The 15,751-nt window shown below is 39.3% G+C and overlaps 1 protein-coding gene across 1 annotated transcript in view; it reads right to left on the bottom strand.

The window, feature by feature from the left end:
* Positions 1 to 15,751, bottom strand: part of CUBN (cubilin) — a 219,340-nt gene that overhangs the window by 178,033 nt on the left and 25,556 nt on the right. Inside the window, exons 13-21 of the mRNA XM_034760353.1 lie at positions 14,280 to 14,398; positions 10,995 to 11,229; positions 9,002 to 9,183; positions 6,769 to 6,931; positions 6,383 to 6,573; positions 3,000 to 3,156; positions 1,931 to 2,109; positions 1,112 to 1,274; positions 590 to 806 (exon numbers count right to left, since the gene is read on the bottom strand). Of these exons, the coding sequence (XP_034616244.1) occupies positions 590 to 806; positions 1,112 to 1,274; positions 1,931 to 2,109; positions 3,000 to 3,156; positions 6,383 to 6,573; positions 6,769 to 6,931; positions 9,002 to 9,183; positions 10,995 to 11,229; positions 14,280 to 14,398 (1,606 nt within the window). The remainder of the gene's footprint in view (positions 1 to 589; positions 807 to 1,111; positions 1,275 to 1,930; positions 2,110 to 2,999; positions 3,157 to 6,382; positions 6,574 to 6,768; positions 6,932 to 9,001; positions 9,184 to 10,994; positions 11,230 to 14,279; positions 14,399 to 15,751) is intronic.

The following is a 15,751-nucleotide window of genomic DNA, read 5'->3' as shown; positions in this document are numbered from 1 at the left end:
ATTCACTGATATAAACACACATGAGGAGGCATTGTAAATTGATCAATAAATAATATAAAACTATAAAGTCTAAGATTTAGCCCATGTTATAGCCTAACTTTTTGTTTCTTCAGGTACCCAATTTTCACCTATTCTGCTTCTGCTACTTGGTATTAAAAACTATTTCCTTCCCTGCATCCCAAAGGAAGAAATAATATTAAGAGTGGATTTAAACCTGTTGCCAGGACCTTAAAAGACTTACATGAAATTCTATTGCTAGGCAATGGCAGATGTGAAAATCTGCACGAGATTGCCATCCCTTACAGAAAAGTTATTTTTTCACTCAGTAGTATCAAATTCAGTTCACATCCCTTTGCTCAATAAAAGACTTAAGAAAAATACTACCCCTCATAAACCTGCCTTTACTATGTTAAATGGAATAATTGTTGCTGTTGGCCTGAATAATACAAATCTTTAGCTGCTTTCAGTAAAATGAACCTATGTTGAACATCTTGATACCAAAGGAACAGATCCACTGAGGAGCAAAAAGAAAACAGTGACAGCAGCTGTGTAGGTAGGTAGAGTAAATAGATTAGATAGGCATATTCACCTTCCAAGCCTTGTCACAGTACCATTGTCATATACTTCAAGATAGTCTCTGGTGCAATTGTAATCAAACTCCAAGTTAAATGATGTGAACATCAGGCGGATAAGGTGCCTGGGCTGCACTGAGATAGTCCATGCACATTTAACACCATGTGGGTAGATGATTGGATGACCAGGACTTGTAATGGTTCCTTCTGGCCCAGTGAGAGTCTCCCCACATGCTAGAAAGATTTAAAACAACAATGTGTTAACTAAAATAACATTTCCAGAAGATGATACTTATAAAATCAGTTAATCATTTCTGAAAATTAAAAACATGATTCTTTTTCTTTCATCATCTCTTTCAGAATTTTTGAAAGGATTCTACATTGTTTCTTTCACAAATGAGGTCTCCTGCTTTGTTGTCATACAACTTGACATCCCACTGATTTCAATATGTGGTTTTCCTTTGCTCATCCATTTGAATTGGTGGTACACGAGGACATAGAGGACCAATAGCCAGAGGGTGAAAGATCTCAACTCTTACCTCTATCTAATGGCTGGTATTCAGCCATGAATCCAAGATTTGTAGCAGAGGAAGCTCTGAATTTGACATAGAGATAATTCCATGTGGACTGCACTGCTGAAGGTATATCTGTGCCACAGTATTTCGCCAAAAGAGGAGAATCTGTGCTGCTGCCATCCCTGACCTGAAAGACAATTTATTCAAAACAGCCCATGAAAACTTGTTTCTATTACTGCTAAGTAGTTATAAAATGTAGATGAATTGACTCAACACACACAAACAGTACAAAATAGTCTTGGAAACAAGTAGGAAGAGCTAAAAGGTTAAAAGCCACCATGGAGAAGACAGTGGATCATCCACCTCATTAAACTATTCAGCAGGTCAGATCCTATCCCACATTAATGTAAATTTGTGGCACCAGCACAGTGGCCTTAAAGCTGCTGTGAAGGGGCAGCTGAGAATTCTTCTGGCATAAAGGAATCAGATGGAGTAAAACTGGCATTCTAGCTGCCTGGAGCTCTTCATCAGTAGGTAGCACATGGGATACAAGGAGTGGAGAATCAGGCCTTAGCTATCCAGATATAGTTATGCATCAATGATAGCTCCTATTATAGAAAATATAGATGGAGAAAGGTCATGTTATCAAAGGAGCATTCAAAAGAAGAAGGTTGGCTCATCTAGTGAGTCAGAAAATATTTCATTTGTGCAATGAAATAGGTGTTTATATACCTAGCTACCAATTCAAACACGTTTGCTTATTGACAGACAGAGGTACATGACGGAGGCGTGCATATGATATTTGTTTGTAATTCACAATAAGTATGTACTAATATTCTTTACCTCCACATAATCTGAATCACAGGTAGTGATATTTCGAATGCCAAAATCGATAAAATTAAGAATCACTGCATTGCCTTCTGGCTGAAAGATGATCCACTCACAGGTCTTCTGATGAGGGAAAGCTCTGGGATAGTATGGGGAACAAATAATACCCTCTCCAGACAATACACCCCCACAGGCTGCAATGAAAAATTAAGAGTTAGCAGCTGGAAGGAAGGTTTACAAGGAATGTACATTGGGATGTAGATTAAATGTCATTCTGGGGGGAGGAAGAAAATAACTATTGAAAACACACATTTCCATCTACTATAGATATTTCAGATAGGTTTAGGAGGGGGGGCTGTTTGTTTAAAAAGTCGCTATTATGTGACTAAACCTAAACCTGCATAACTGAATGTGGAACAGCAGTGAAATCATGTCCATGAAAATGCCAAGTAAAAATACACATTTGTGTCCTTCCCCAAATTTGACTGTATTTGGTTTCACAGACTTGTGCAGAAAGGATAAGGGAAGGGGATAGCACACAACAGGAGACGAGTGGTGGATGTCTCATCCGTTGGTGGTGAGTCTGGGAAAAGGAGTGTTGAAAGGGGACAAATGTACAGGGCAGAAGTAAGGTTATTCATTATCTGCCTTATTTGGTGCTTGTGCTAGTGATGAGGGGTCTACTGTTGCAGAGAAAAATATACAGCATGTATTTTAAGTTATGTTAAGGGTGCCCAGTGTATATGGATAGCCATCCTTTTAAGCATTTCTAGAAATCTAAATCAATAAATGTATTGATAGATGTCTCAACTTTTCATTTCCTTGCTTTTAAAGTTTTGTCTTAGGAATATTATGGGTAGATCAATCTTAACTGATATATGGCATAATGTTTTTGTTTCAACGATGCAGAACAAGTGAAGAACACGGGGTAGAGATGTCAGAATAGTGTGATATCATATGTAAAAAATGTGCAGCAAAACCTAAGTACAATGTGGGGAGTTAAGATGGGAATTAAGTCATATACAAATGCTATAAGTCCCCAGTCTAGAGGTCAGTTCAGTTTTCCAGCCACCAGTTCTCTTACCAACTTCATAAATTGCTCTGAAGCTAGCCCTTTGCACAGAAACATCTGACTTAAATTTGATCCACAGGCTGTTGCTAGAGGAAGTGATTGGAGAATGAAATGTGCTATCACAGAATCTGTTGATGATAGAAGACATTTCAGAGTCACCATCTCGAACCTAATCAGCAAAAATAAAATAAAATAAGTAAGTAATAAAACTGTAACTCGATACTTTTATGCATCCATAAAACCAGCATCAATTTTAAACCCCTAAATAGCATGTCATTTGTTTTGTCATTAAGCTCCAGTAATAAAAAAGTGCTGCTAAGTGTTGTTACAATAATGTAAACAAAAGGGAAGCTCTCACAGCCATATGATCATGCCAGGTCAGTATTTGCTTAGGAGACTTCCGAGGCAAACGAAAATACTGTTGATCCAATAGATGGGAGGCTTGTCTGTGAACCAAAGCCTCAACCTGAGGGTAAGCTGTAGGCTGCCCAAAGGGCCATCTTTGGAAGGTAAAAGCAATGTCCTGACTGTTCATGGTTATTAAATATTTACATGGCATGAAATTCCTGCCTAAAATAGAGGATTTTTTTATTTTATTCTAAGTGAAATGTCTCCCCTAGTTAAAATCACAAATACATTTCCTGCTCTATACACGGAGTTTCTATTGACTTCAGTGGGAGTTCTCCACAAGGATTGCCATATGACCACCCAGATAGAGGCATAACTAATGTGGGGTGCAGTTCTACGTTCCAGTGTCAGTAATAATGGTTATACTGGTGCCATCTCATTATTTTATCTGAAAAGTTCAAGGTGTTAGAATTAAAGTGATGGTACACAACAGTGCACCAGGGAATCACGGTCTGCTTTTAACTCCTGCATTGCCACTAGGCTTGAATCTCATTAATCAACTCACTAATCAAGGCAGAAATTTACTCCATCGATTGCCTCATGAATTGGCAGCAGATTTGAAAACAAAGATTCTGGTGAAAACAAAAGACCATTTTCTCAGCAACACCAGTTCTGTACCTGGAGCAGCTGGGGTTGCTCTAAGTTGCACCTAGTTGCAACAGTCAAGAAGCCATTGCAACCACTGGGGGTGAGGAGGTCTGGAGAAGGATTATGTTACTTGAAATTGTTTGATATGAAAAGATGTTATAGAAAAATGCTAAGTGAAATTGTATGAGGAGGTATGTGTGGGATCAAGACCAAAAGTAACATATGCTGCTTGGTGCACAGAGATTGGACTCCTAGATGGAAGCTCAACCCAGACTGCTCGTTTGGAATTTTGGGAAAATTTGAAGGATTGTCCATTGTCTACTGAGGAAAGAGGAAGCAGGATCACAGAGGGAATCGGGGAGCTAGACTGTGATCAGGAAGGGAAGTGCTGTTGGGCTGTTATAAGATGAGGCTGTCCCTAGTGGAGTAAGAAGTAGATGGGTTACTGAAAGCAATTGTTTGGTATATGTCATGTTTAATCTGGCTAAATAAAAGTGTAGTGGATTTTCAAACCCAGAAGTTGTAGGCATAGTCAGTTGGTGGGTTTGAAGAGATCTACAGAGCCCTCTAATAGTTAAGAAAAGCTGCCAAGATCGCTCAGTATTTACAGGCAAGTGTCCTGGGAGGAAGGTTAGAGGGGTAAAAGGGCTGTAGTAGCGACTCAGAGACAATAGTGTTGAACAGGTCATGATACCAGGGCACAGCAGTACTCGAACCATCCTCAATTTCCCCCCTTCACGTACATACACCATGGGTTAGGAGGAGAATGGGGGATGGCATAGAGCCCTATGCTGGCTTTATATATGGCGAGGTGAAAGCAGATGGCTGCACTGCTGCTGAACTTTGGTGATCTCCAGCTGCCTGAATGGCTTTCTGTTCCCTGGCACTCGTTGTGACCTTCCTGAGAGTTCAGCGTAAGGCAGTGGAGCTACACTGGATTTACACTGGTGACCCACAGATTAGAATTTGGGCCAGAATGTTTAGAAGGTGAGTTGAGAACATTTTCAGAACCATAATTCAGGTTAATTGATACTTCTCCGTTACTGGGTTTTCCCAACAGCGCTGAAAGCATTGATTGGTATATAAAGACAGATGAGAATTCAGTCAAGCAGAACAAAGATAACAGGGCACCGTAGCCAATTGATTTGATCTCACAAGGAGCTAACATTGCTAACAAGTTATCTCTGACTTTGCTGTGCTACAACACATTCTTCCTTAACTGAGAAACATATTGTGTCTAGTTTCTCTCTAAAATACTGGAGTTCTAGGGATTCAGGCTCCTGCTTCCTTAATCAGAGACTAAACATCCCCCCTGGCAGAAATGATGAGCTGTGTCTGTGTCTATAGCAATTGCACAGATTTCCTGTTATCATCAGAGCACATGAGTCTCTGGGTCTTTTCAAAGTGATAAAACAGTTGTCAAAAAACTGATTTTAAAGTAAGAATTAAAAGTCCAAAGCCAGCTCCCTAGTTTAACCTTTACTACAAACGCCTATGAGAGAATATTTTAAAGCCCACAAAACTATTTTTGGGGGGATGGGTTTGTGGGGGGGACCAGAACTTGACAAAACCACACAGCTTTGATCACACTGGTTATTCCAGGGTCATAAAATTCCATCCCTGTTCCTCTGTTCTGGACTGAATGGATCTGAGTGGGGGTGTGGGAGGAGATGGGGTGAAAAGGACAGAAAAAGTATGATAAAGCTAAACTGCCTGAGATTGCTCAGCAAACAACAAGGTAAATGCCTTGATAAATCAACACAATCTGATTGTGCTCAACAAAAATTGTTTTGTTTCTTTGTCTTCTGTGAGTTTAGCTGCTGTTCTGCCAGCAATTAGACAAGAGAAGTAGCAGGCCAGACAAACAAAAGCTGTCTGTTTTCATTACGCAGACTTCCCTCTAATTTTAGAAATTAATTATACTTCATTTCAACCAAAGCCTCTGAATTAAAGCAGAAGGAAAGGGAAAAATGTTAATAAGCAATCTTTTATGGCTAACACTGTAGAAATAGATCCACTATACTAAGCTCACTGGAACCGGTTCCCAGTTTGCTCGAAAGTATATCAAGCAAGAGATGAGCCCACTGAATTCTAAGCAGTGCCTTCTTGGCCTTGGTATTATTTATGCTTATCTTGTATTGGGTACACATTAACCCAAGGCTCAAACCGCATCCTGGTTATGTAGAGTGACTGAGGGTCAGCCTAATCCTAGCTGGGTTCTCATATTCACTCACCTTTGGCTCATGCTGATTGCGTATCCCCTGCTTCTAGCCTTTGTGGCTTTTGAACCCTAATAAAAAGAGATATCTACTCTCTCGTATCTGAGGAAGAAATTTTGCTTTACAGTTTTATGCACACAGATAATCAACATTTCAAAACCACAAAATAATAAAAGTCACCTCAATATAATTCCAAGAACAGCCGCTGTGGCTTTCCAGCTCCATGTGAGTGAAGTTGAGGTAGATTTTTTCATTTGGTGGTTGTCGGATAATGTAGATACACTGCCTGTTGTTAATGTATGGGTTAGGCCAGTAAGGGGACATGATAACACCCCCACTGTTTGTGTAGTTTCCTCCACAATTGGGATCCGCTGTGTTAAATACAAATAAATTGATCATTTGAGACCTCAGATGGGTCATATATCTGAATGCTGGCTGCAAGTCAAACAGCAGATTATTGGGTTAGAGTCCACCCTGATCCTGCCTGTCTCTATTTCCAGGCTACTTCTAGACACAGTAATTTTGGAAATGCCATATTCATAAGTTAAGTGCACAGTTGTACTTACAAGGTGATGTAGTGTAGACAACGTGGAAGCCTCTGTCGGTGACTGAGCCATCAGAATGAAAGTGAATCCATGCATATGGGCCAGAGGTTTGAAGTGGGGGAGGAGAATTGGTGCTACAGTATTTACCAAGGATGGAGTCTTGTGGAAGGAGGCCATCTCGAATCTAAACAAAAGTATTAATCCTCATCATAAGGTTGTCAGATATAAGCCAACTGTGGGTAATTTCAATATTCCTAAAGTTATTTTAGCATAGGACCTCATAGAAGGTCTCGTTAGTGATTGAAGGTTACCAGATATTGGGAAAGCTGGTAAATCACAGCATGGCCTTGCTGTTTTCACACATTCAAAACTCCCATTTAAGTCACCAATCCTGCATTTCCACTGGATGTTGAAGGACTATGGGACCCAGCCCCTAATAAATAACTCCAGTGTTGACATGAATGACACAGGGATCATTCATTGAATGGATGGAAGGGGAGAGAAAGTTTATGAGATCCACCTTGCAAAGTTTTCCTGGAATCATCCTCTCTGGTGGCAGTGGTTTGGGGAGTCACAAAAAATTACGGAGGCTACACTCTATCCCAACTCTACAGATTTTAAGGATACACAAGGAAGTGAACCTCCTTTCATGAGGAGACAGGAATTTAGCAGAGAGGATCCAGCAGCAGGTAATACAGATCTTAGCTGCATTACTTCCTGTCCTGCTGCTGGGGCCATGAAGGGACATGGTGCCCCTCACTCTGCCTGAACTGTAAGATGATAGCCCAGCCCTTTGGTTTTGTTGTGAATATATTTAAATATAGCTAAAGAAGACAATCAGAATAAGAAAAATGTGTTTGATTATTATCATTATGGAAAAGATACACATCCAGAAGTAGGTTCCAAACAGTGCTGTGTTGGTAAGTAACCACGATCATGTGACTGATTTGATCAATCAAAATTAAGGATTTTAAGGTCTATGTTATCATTCAGAAGAACTGCTTCTATTGGATACTTAATCTGGAAAAATACCCTCTTTTACTAATGTAAAATAGAGCTTTTATACCATCACACATTTTCTAGATAGCCTCAATAAAACACTGTAATGGGGGCAGTTAAATCTCTTTCTTTATTCCTTCACTGAATGACTGATGCCATTTGTGATTATAATTGATTCCAGTAACATACAACAGTTTGCATACACTACAGCTATTTTCACAGAAGGGAAGGTTTCTAGACACAGCTGAAAGGAATCCTTCTTGGTGTAGTGATTTACTTGAAGGTTTCAAAAAGCCATATTTACTGGCCTTTTAAGATGTGTCCCAATATTTCAGAAATTACTCAGCATTTTTTTTCTAATGGTAAATAGAGCTGGGTGAAAAAATTTGATAAATAGTTTTATTTGCTGAAAAATGCAGTTTCCAATCAACCTAAACTGTTTGCCAATTCAGGTTGAATTCAGTGAATAGTTTCAGCTGAAAAAAGTTTGGAAAAAATTCTGGAAAAAAATTGAATTTTTTTGACGTTTTCAAAATGAATGTTTCAACTTTTCCTTTGAAAACAACATTCCATTTAGAATTTTAACTAGATTTAAGTATAAAAAACACAAAAGGATAAAAAATCCTGAAAATTAAACAAAAAATTTCATTCCACTCTAACAATTTGTTTTGTTTTTAGTTTCAGCAAGGAAAAAAAGCCCAAAAATTGTCATTCTGGGTCAACACAAAACAAACATTTTTTGATTTTTCAGTTTGGCCACTGAACTGAAAAATCAATTTGCCCAGCTCTAGTGGTAAATGCTCCTTGAAACCCTTCCCTTTTCACGTTTCTGTAACTATGATATAGTAGAAAACTGTATCTGAGACATGGCCTAAATCTCACATGTCAAGCCATATACTATGGTACAATATTTATTTCTCTCACACTTTTTGTTTCTACAATTAATTCCCTGCGGGTGTATGTCTGACCAGAATTCTAGAGACTGGGCTTTTTAAGGCTAAATAAGTTTCCCACCAGCGATTCATGGTAAAATCCTGGCTCTATTGAAGTCAGTAACAAAACTTTTACTGGTTTCCTCTACTGATTTCAATGGGGCAGGATTTCACTCTTGTTGTGTACATGTCTGTGTGGTTGATGAGTAGTGAGTGACTATTTCAGCTTGTGATTTATCCTGCCAGCGTTACTTTTCTGTCTGAAACAAAAAGGGTGTAATATTTTGTTTTGCAATAACATTGCCAGAATGATGAAATTTTACCTCCAGATAGTCATAGCTGCAATTATCATGATGCCCTAGACGCAGTGTGCCAAAGGCAAATGTGATGAGAAGGCCTGGATTGGTTGAGATGGTCCAGTAACAATCTCTGTTCAGAGGATAGTTACCAGGGTATCCCGGCGAGTTTATTGAGCCATAAGTATTTGTTAGTTCACTACCACATTCTAAACAAGAGGGAAAAAAAACCACAGAATTACTTTACTCTTTCATCCAACTTACTTAGAACGTATGCAACCGCCAAAGCTAAATCATCCCTTAATGATGGAGTTTATGGACTGTTTTAGGTTATCAGATATATCAAATCAACCCATTTTTTTTCCTTCTCAAGATTTACATTTAAGGAAATCCATGAGCAATAAAAATAGAACTCCAAATATTTTCTAAAGTTATGTGTCTACACTGAAAACATTACAGTGGTGCAGCTGTAGCTCTGCTGCTGTAGCACTTCATTGTAGACACTACTTATGCCCATGGGAGGGGTTGTCCCGTTGGTATAGGTAATTCACCTCCCTGAGAAGGAGTAGCTTGGTCAATGGAATAATTCTTCATCCACCTACCACTATCTACACCAGGGTTTAGGTTGGCATAGCAACATGTCTGGGGTGTGTGGATTTTTCACACCCCTAAGTGACATAGCTATGCTGATGTATGTCCCCAGTGTAGACCAGCCTGTAGATGCATAGCTCTAATTTTTAAAAAAATGGGTAACTACGTAACTTAGTGAAAATATCTTTAGAGATGGAACAAGCAAACACACAGGCCTCTTTTGGGGTTCACAGAACTAGGCTGAATGTATGAGCTTTTTTAAAAACCTAATCCCCCACTTTTTACGCTACTCCAAAGGTGATACAATTCATTTTTAAAGTTTTTCCAATTAAAGTATGTACTCAGGGTAGAAGAATAATCCTTCCCACAGCAAAGGCTGGGTAGCACAAGTGGGTGATTTGTATGTTGTACACATACTACATCTAGTTTATTCAATAAACATTTTTCTCTCCCTCTGATTCTTTTTTCATTCTCTGTATTGATGCCCTTTCTCTGATGCATTTTACTCACTGGACTTTTTCCCTCCCTCTCCTCTATCCCTTTTTCTCCCTGTGATCCCTCCTAGGCAGTATTTGGACACAATAATTTTAAAGTTCTAGTCAAGCTTTCGAACCCAGAGTGTTTTGGGGATTGAAATTAAGTAACATGAATTTGCCCTTCCCTGGCTGTCCTGAAAGAGGCCCAAGTTAATGATCTACTTCAAGAAAGGAACTGCCCAGTCCACCAAAAGATCATGCAAATGCTGTTTTCAGGAATTCAAACATAAGAGATAACTGCACAGAGAAAGTCAAGTTGTTTGAAATTTTGATACATAACTGTCATCTTTAAAGGGACTGTTTTATTCTCATTAGCTGAGTCTTCTGCAAACTGACAGTGACAGACAGGGCTGGCTCCACAGTTTTTCCGCCCCAAGCAGCGGGGGGAAAAAAAAAAGCTGCAATCATGATCAGCGGCATTTCGGCGGCAGCTCCATTGTGGCAGGTCCTTCCCTCCCGCTGAATTGCCGCCGAAGAACCGGACGTGCCGCCCCTTTCCCTTGGCTGCCCCAGGCACCTGCTTGCTGCGTTGATGCCTGGAGCCAGCCCTGGTGACAGAGACAAAAAACTTACTTGCCCAGTGGATAAATGATAATAAAAAATCCCAAAGTCCCCAGGAACATATAACCTAGGATCCTAATAAACTTTGGAGAATCCCTCATAGGAAGAGCAAAACAACCATAAAAACTAAAGCAAAATCCTAGTAAATATTGTCCAGCCCGTAGTTAGTTAGAATTTGATTCAGAGCATCTACAGATAGCTCATGGGCCATCTTTTCTACCTTACTCTTAGTCAAACTTTGTCCTTCAGCTCTTGACCTTTACTAACCAAGTAGGACATAATGACCTTTTCCCCCTTTTTTGGTACATTACCTGGCATCTCTTAAAACGTACCTGGTTCCCGAGACTCCCATTTAACTGTAAATCCTCCTGCATTAATTGAGTGGTCAGAACGGAACCAGAAATACAAGGAATTATGGGTACTGAAAAGCTCAGGCGGGTGAGATGAGCCACAGTATTTTCCCAGCATGTATGCTGATGCTGAGTCCCCATCATGAATTTGAAGGAAGTCAAAATTACAGCTGCTGTGTGCTTCCAGTTGGAAGAATGGGAAAGTAATACGCAGAATCTAACAGGAAATAGCAGAAATTAGATCATTGTATTTGTCCATCTGTGATCTAAAGTTTCAATTGTAAGAGTGATTAGATATTGTTTACATAGTAACCCTGTATGGAGCAGATACACCTGTCCACACAATTGTGCACATCAGTGACAAGCTTCAGAGAAATTATGAAATTTCCTGAAGAAAACAAAACAAACAAAAACCCAAGACAGAGGAAGGTATTAAGTAATCATAAAGGTCAAAAGAAAGGAAAGGAGATAAAGAAAGATCCAGACAGACAGAAAAGTTGTCTAGGAGGACTTAATTCCTAACATTACTATTCCTATAAACTAATAGTTACTCAGGATACTCATTTTAGGATTCTCAGAGCTAAATTTGATGATGGTATAATGTTAAGAGTTTGAAATACAGGATAACCTAGCAATATTTGATAGAGTTTCACTATGTTATTTTCTTCATGGTATATAATTAATTAACAAGCATATTCCCATTCTTTATATTGTTTTTCAATAGATCGTGAGGTAGTGAGGTAGCTGCTCTGCTACGCATGAAACCCTGACCCAGAATCAGGTCGTCTACGAATGATTTAGCACCAGGTTCCCCACGAACATGCGGTGCGCAACGGGTGAGAGGCGGCTCCCTTCTGTCCGCACTCCGGTCCCGACACGAATGGCTCTCCTCACCGTGTGTCAAAGGCTGACTTTCAATAGATCGCAGCGAGGTAGCTGCTCTGCTATGCACGAAACTGTTTTAAGTATCTTCCTTTCAGCTACAAAACTAAAGGCTCTTTTGTGGATATAAATTCTTCCTTTTATGAACCTACTGTAGCCAAATAATGGCATACAGCAGTTTAGTAAGATACAGATCATCAGCTGGTGTACTTCAGTGTAGCTTTACTGATGTCAACGGTGCTATATGGATTTAAAGCTGAGGATCAGGCACATAGCATTTGTATAAACTTCTAGTAATCAACAGAGTTTGGTTAATTATTATTCTTGAAGTATAAAGATTAAAAAACAAGAAAAGTTAATCCTCAGGCAAGAAATCTTATCCTTAAACAGGAACTGAAATGCTGTACAATTTTTTAAAATAAAATTAGAAATTTTGATCCCAAATTAGTATCAGAATATATGTGTAGGCATAAAGTATATTTGTGTGACACAGAGGCCCATTGGTGCCAATGGGCAAAGAGTTCACTGTTCTGTAACAGTAACTCCTAACAGGCCTAACAAACTCACTACACCTTGCATACTGCTTTCATAGTATTTATCCAAAGAGGGTCAAGTGAGGTATCTAGAAAAAGCTTATGTTATCAATATTAACATAATCATTGTGAGATGTATGTAGAGATGATAGTTAAGGAGTTGTGTATATATACTGGAAAATACATTTTAAAGTCTGAATCAAAGCAGGGTTGACAAGCAGGTTTTGATCAGATAAAGGATTCACCTATCTGCTTTGGTTCACATGTAAAATAAGCATTGTAAGCAGTGGAAGCCCGTTTGCATAGGATCTGAACATGAGGGTGTGCTGACAATAGGGAATAAACCATGGGGTCACCCTGACACTGGGGACAAAACAATGTCTTTGGGCAATATAACGAGTATGTAAAAAGACACCCCTTCATCCTTCACTTAGGAAGCAAAAAGGACAGCACTTTTTGCATTCATGAAAGGGAAAGCCCAGCCACATTGATGGTTTAGATGAGGCAAACTACTTTTAGCCAGTTAGAGTTAAATTTGGACTCTAGGAAGTATTTTATACTTTTTGTTTTATATGTACCCACTTCTATTTCCACCATTATCCTTATTCACGGTATCTTAGATCTTAGCCTTTGATAATAAACTTATGATTGTTTTCACTATATCTGTATCCCAGTGCTGTGATGTTATATTGGAGCTAATCCTCAGATGAACCAAACAAGATGGTGTGCGCATGGTTCTTTTGGGGACAGTTTATTTGGTAATTTCTGAGCGTGTCCAGTGGTTAAGGGCTAGACACTCCAGGGAAACACTTCAAGGGAGCTCAGGGACTGGTCTGCACCTATTGTTAATCTGCAAGGCAAAGTAAGGGCTGGCAGAGCCCCAAGGATATTCTCTGGGTAGCTACCGGACTGGTGGTGTCAGGGAGCTGACATCCAGTTAAGCACAAGCAAATCTTCCTATTGGAGGGAGTAGGATAACAAAGTCACTCACAATCTGAGCACCCTGAGAAAGTGTCACAATTTTTAGATCAGTTTTTCTTATTCTCAACCATTGAAGATGTGAATTCAGGATTCTACATTTCAAAGACTCAGAGATTAGACACGGATAATGAATGCTGCAAGGTCATGTAGACTACCAACCTACCAACTAACCCATCACAGTGCAGAACTGATCCCTATTGGATATTCATTAATATTTCTAATGCAGCTATAAATGAATCACATCCCCAAACCTAAAGCAGTGTAAGAAATATGGTGTCTGTACTATTTAGGTGTTAGTATGTGTTGTTTGGTTTTGCCAACTCTTGCAAGTCTATCTTGAGTCTTGCAATGTTTGCTGTTTGTTCTTAAAGTCCCTGCTCCTGAAGGCAAGTGATTATATGAGAATCTCAGCTGGTTTTTTTAAGTAAATTTCTAAACCTTGTGGTCATGAAGAAAAGCATAAAAATGTAACTCAAGTGCACCATCAAGGTTCAGAAATCTGAAGTCTGATAAAAAGAAACTAAAATTAATTCTTTTAGAAAGATCTCAGGATTTTGGTGGCCAGGCTTATTATTTATTAATGTTTGGGGTTAGAACTGCTGTGTAATTGATAGCTGGAAGAGAAAGAAAGAAACTTGAATTTGGGCCTTGATGCATAAAACGTATTTCAGCTCACCTTTGAATCCTTTTAGCATTTATTACCTGTTTGACAGTTTGAATTAACAGTCCTTCCCTCAGACTGAAATTCATCCCCTAAAGTCATTTTTCCTGACTCCAGTAACACTTCCTGGTCATAGTTATGGTTGTGCTGATTAACTGACAGTTACTCATTCCAGTAGGGTGATTTATTTTTAGGTGCACTGTAGTTTACCTTGTTGTTGTTAGTTCGGATAATCCAAGCACAGCTGACCCGGTGATCATACTGCTCACTGCCTGGATTGTTAGGATAGCTGAATGACCCATTGGAGCCTGAAAGAAACCCTCCACAAACTGCAGGAAAAAAACAAAACAAAATAGATTAATTACAGCTATTCCTGCACTGAAGTAAATAGAGTGAAATCCTTTACCGTAACTTTTGATTTGGGAAACATTTAGGGGAAAAAAGGTGAGAAACATTTGTATAAGAGGAATGGCTGGGATTTACTGAGAACAGAGTGACCTCAGGTGAGTAATAAGCAAAAGAAGCCTAAGAATTACCGATAGCTGGGAATTTTCCATCAATATGACTTTTTGATAGAAAATGTTGTTTCTGCAAAAACAAAATTTTTCCACAGGAAAATTCAGATTTTGAAAACATTTTTGATTTTCTGTGAGGAAAAATAAAATATTTTGTTTCTGCTGGTTCAACTTGAACTAAAACATTTTGTTTCAGCTTTATTCAACATTATACTGCATATGCCTATGCTGACATGATGCCTCTTAGGAGTTGTAATACAGGTGCTTTATGTTCTCATTCTCAGGCCTTACTCCCTGGCCAGATTACATCTCTCATGATGCACAGTAGTCACCTCTCTAACCGAGCTGCGTGGTGCATCATGGGAGATGTAGTCTGGCAAAAGAACCTGTCCCATTAGGGAGAATGGGGTCATGCGCCATCTGAACCTACAACTCCCAGGAAGCCCCATGTTACAGATGGCAAACTGAGGCACAGAGAGATTAAACTAAAAAGTATCCACCAGTTTTGGGTGCCCAATTTGAGACACCTAGAACCTGAGTTTTCGGAGTACTTAGCAGAATGTAGCAATGAATATGTTCAAAACACAGCCCCCATTGACTTCAATTGCAGCTGTGAGTGCTCAGCACTTCTGCAAATCAGACCCCAGCATTTCAGGTTGGGCACACAGAAAATAAGCAATACACAATTAGCGACCTCCGTCATGTGAAAAGTGTGGTTTAAGTGTCTTGCCTAGCATCAAATAGGAACTCTGTAGCACTGATAGCTATAGAATACAGTTCTCCAGGCCAGCAGTCAACTGCCTTAACCATGAGATCATCCTTCCTCCTCCTGAGATCTGCTGACGCATTTACACCTTTCAACTTCTGCAACAAATGAGGCAAGGGTCCTACAGACAACAGCCTCTTCCATTACTCAGCCCTGATCATCCCCGGAACAGGCCCATCCTATACACTGAATAAGGCAGGGGTCCTGTGGAAAAAATAGTGAGTGATCACGTAATTAAATACTGTATCATGATGCACATGCACAAAGGGGGCAAATTAAAATTTCATAGACCTGGCATTTCCTAACATTTGAGTGCTTGATTTTGGAATCTTAATAATGTTCTTTTACACGGTCTTTTATGTGTAATTTCAGGTTTTAAAAACAAACTGGTCACACAGAAA

Source organism: Trachemys scripta, chromosome 2 (assembly GCF_013100865.1).
Source record: "Trachemys scripta elegans isolate TJP31775 chromosome 2, CAS_Tse_1.0, whole genome shotgun sequence".
Classification (NCBI taxonomy): domain Eukaryota; kingdom Metazoa; phylum Chordata; order Testudines; family Emydidae; genus Trachemys; species Trachemys scripta.
Note: the sequence above shows the minus strand (reverse complement) of the source record. Positions and strands in the feature narration are given on the sequence as shown.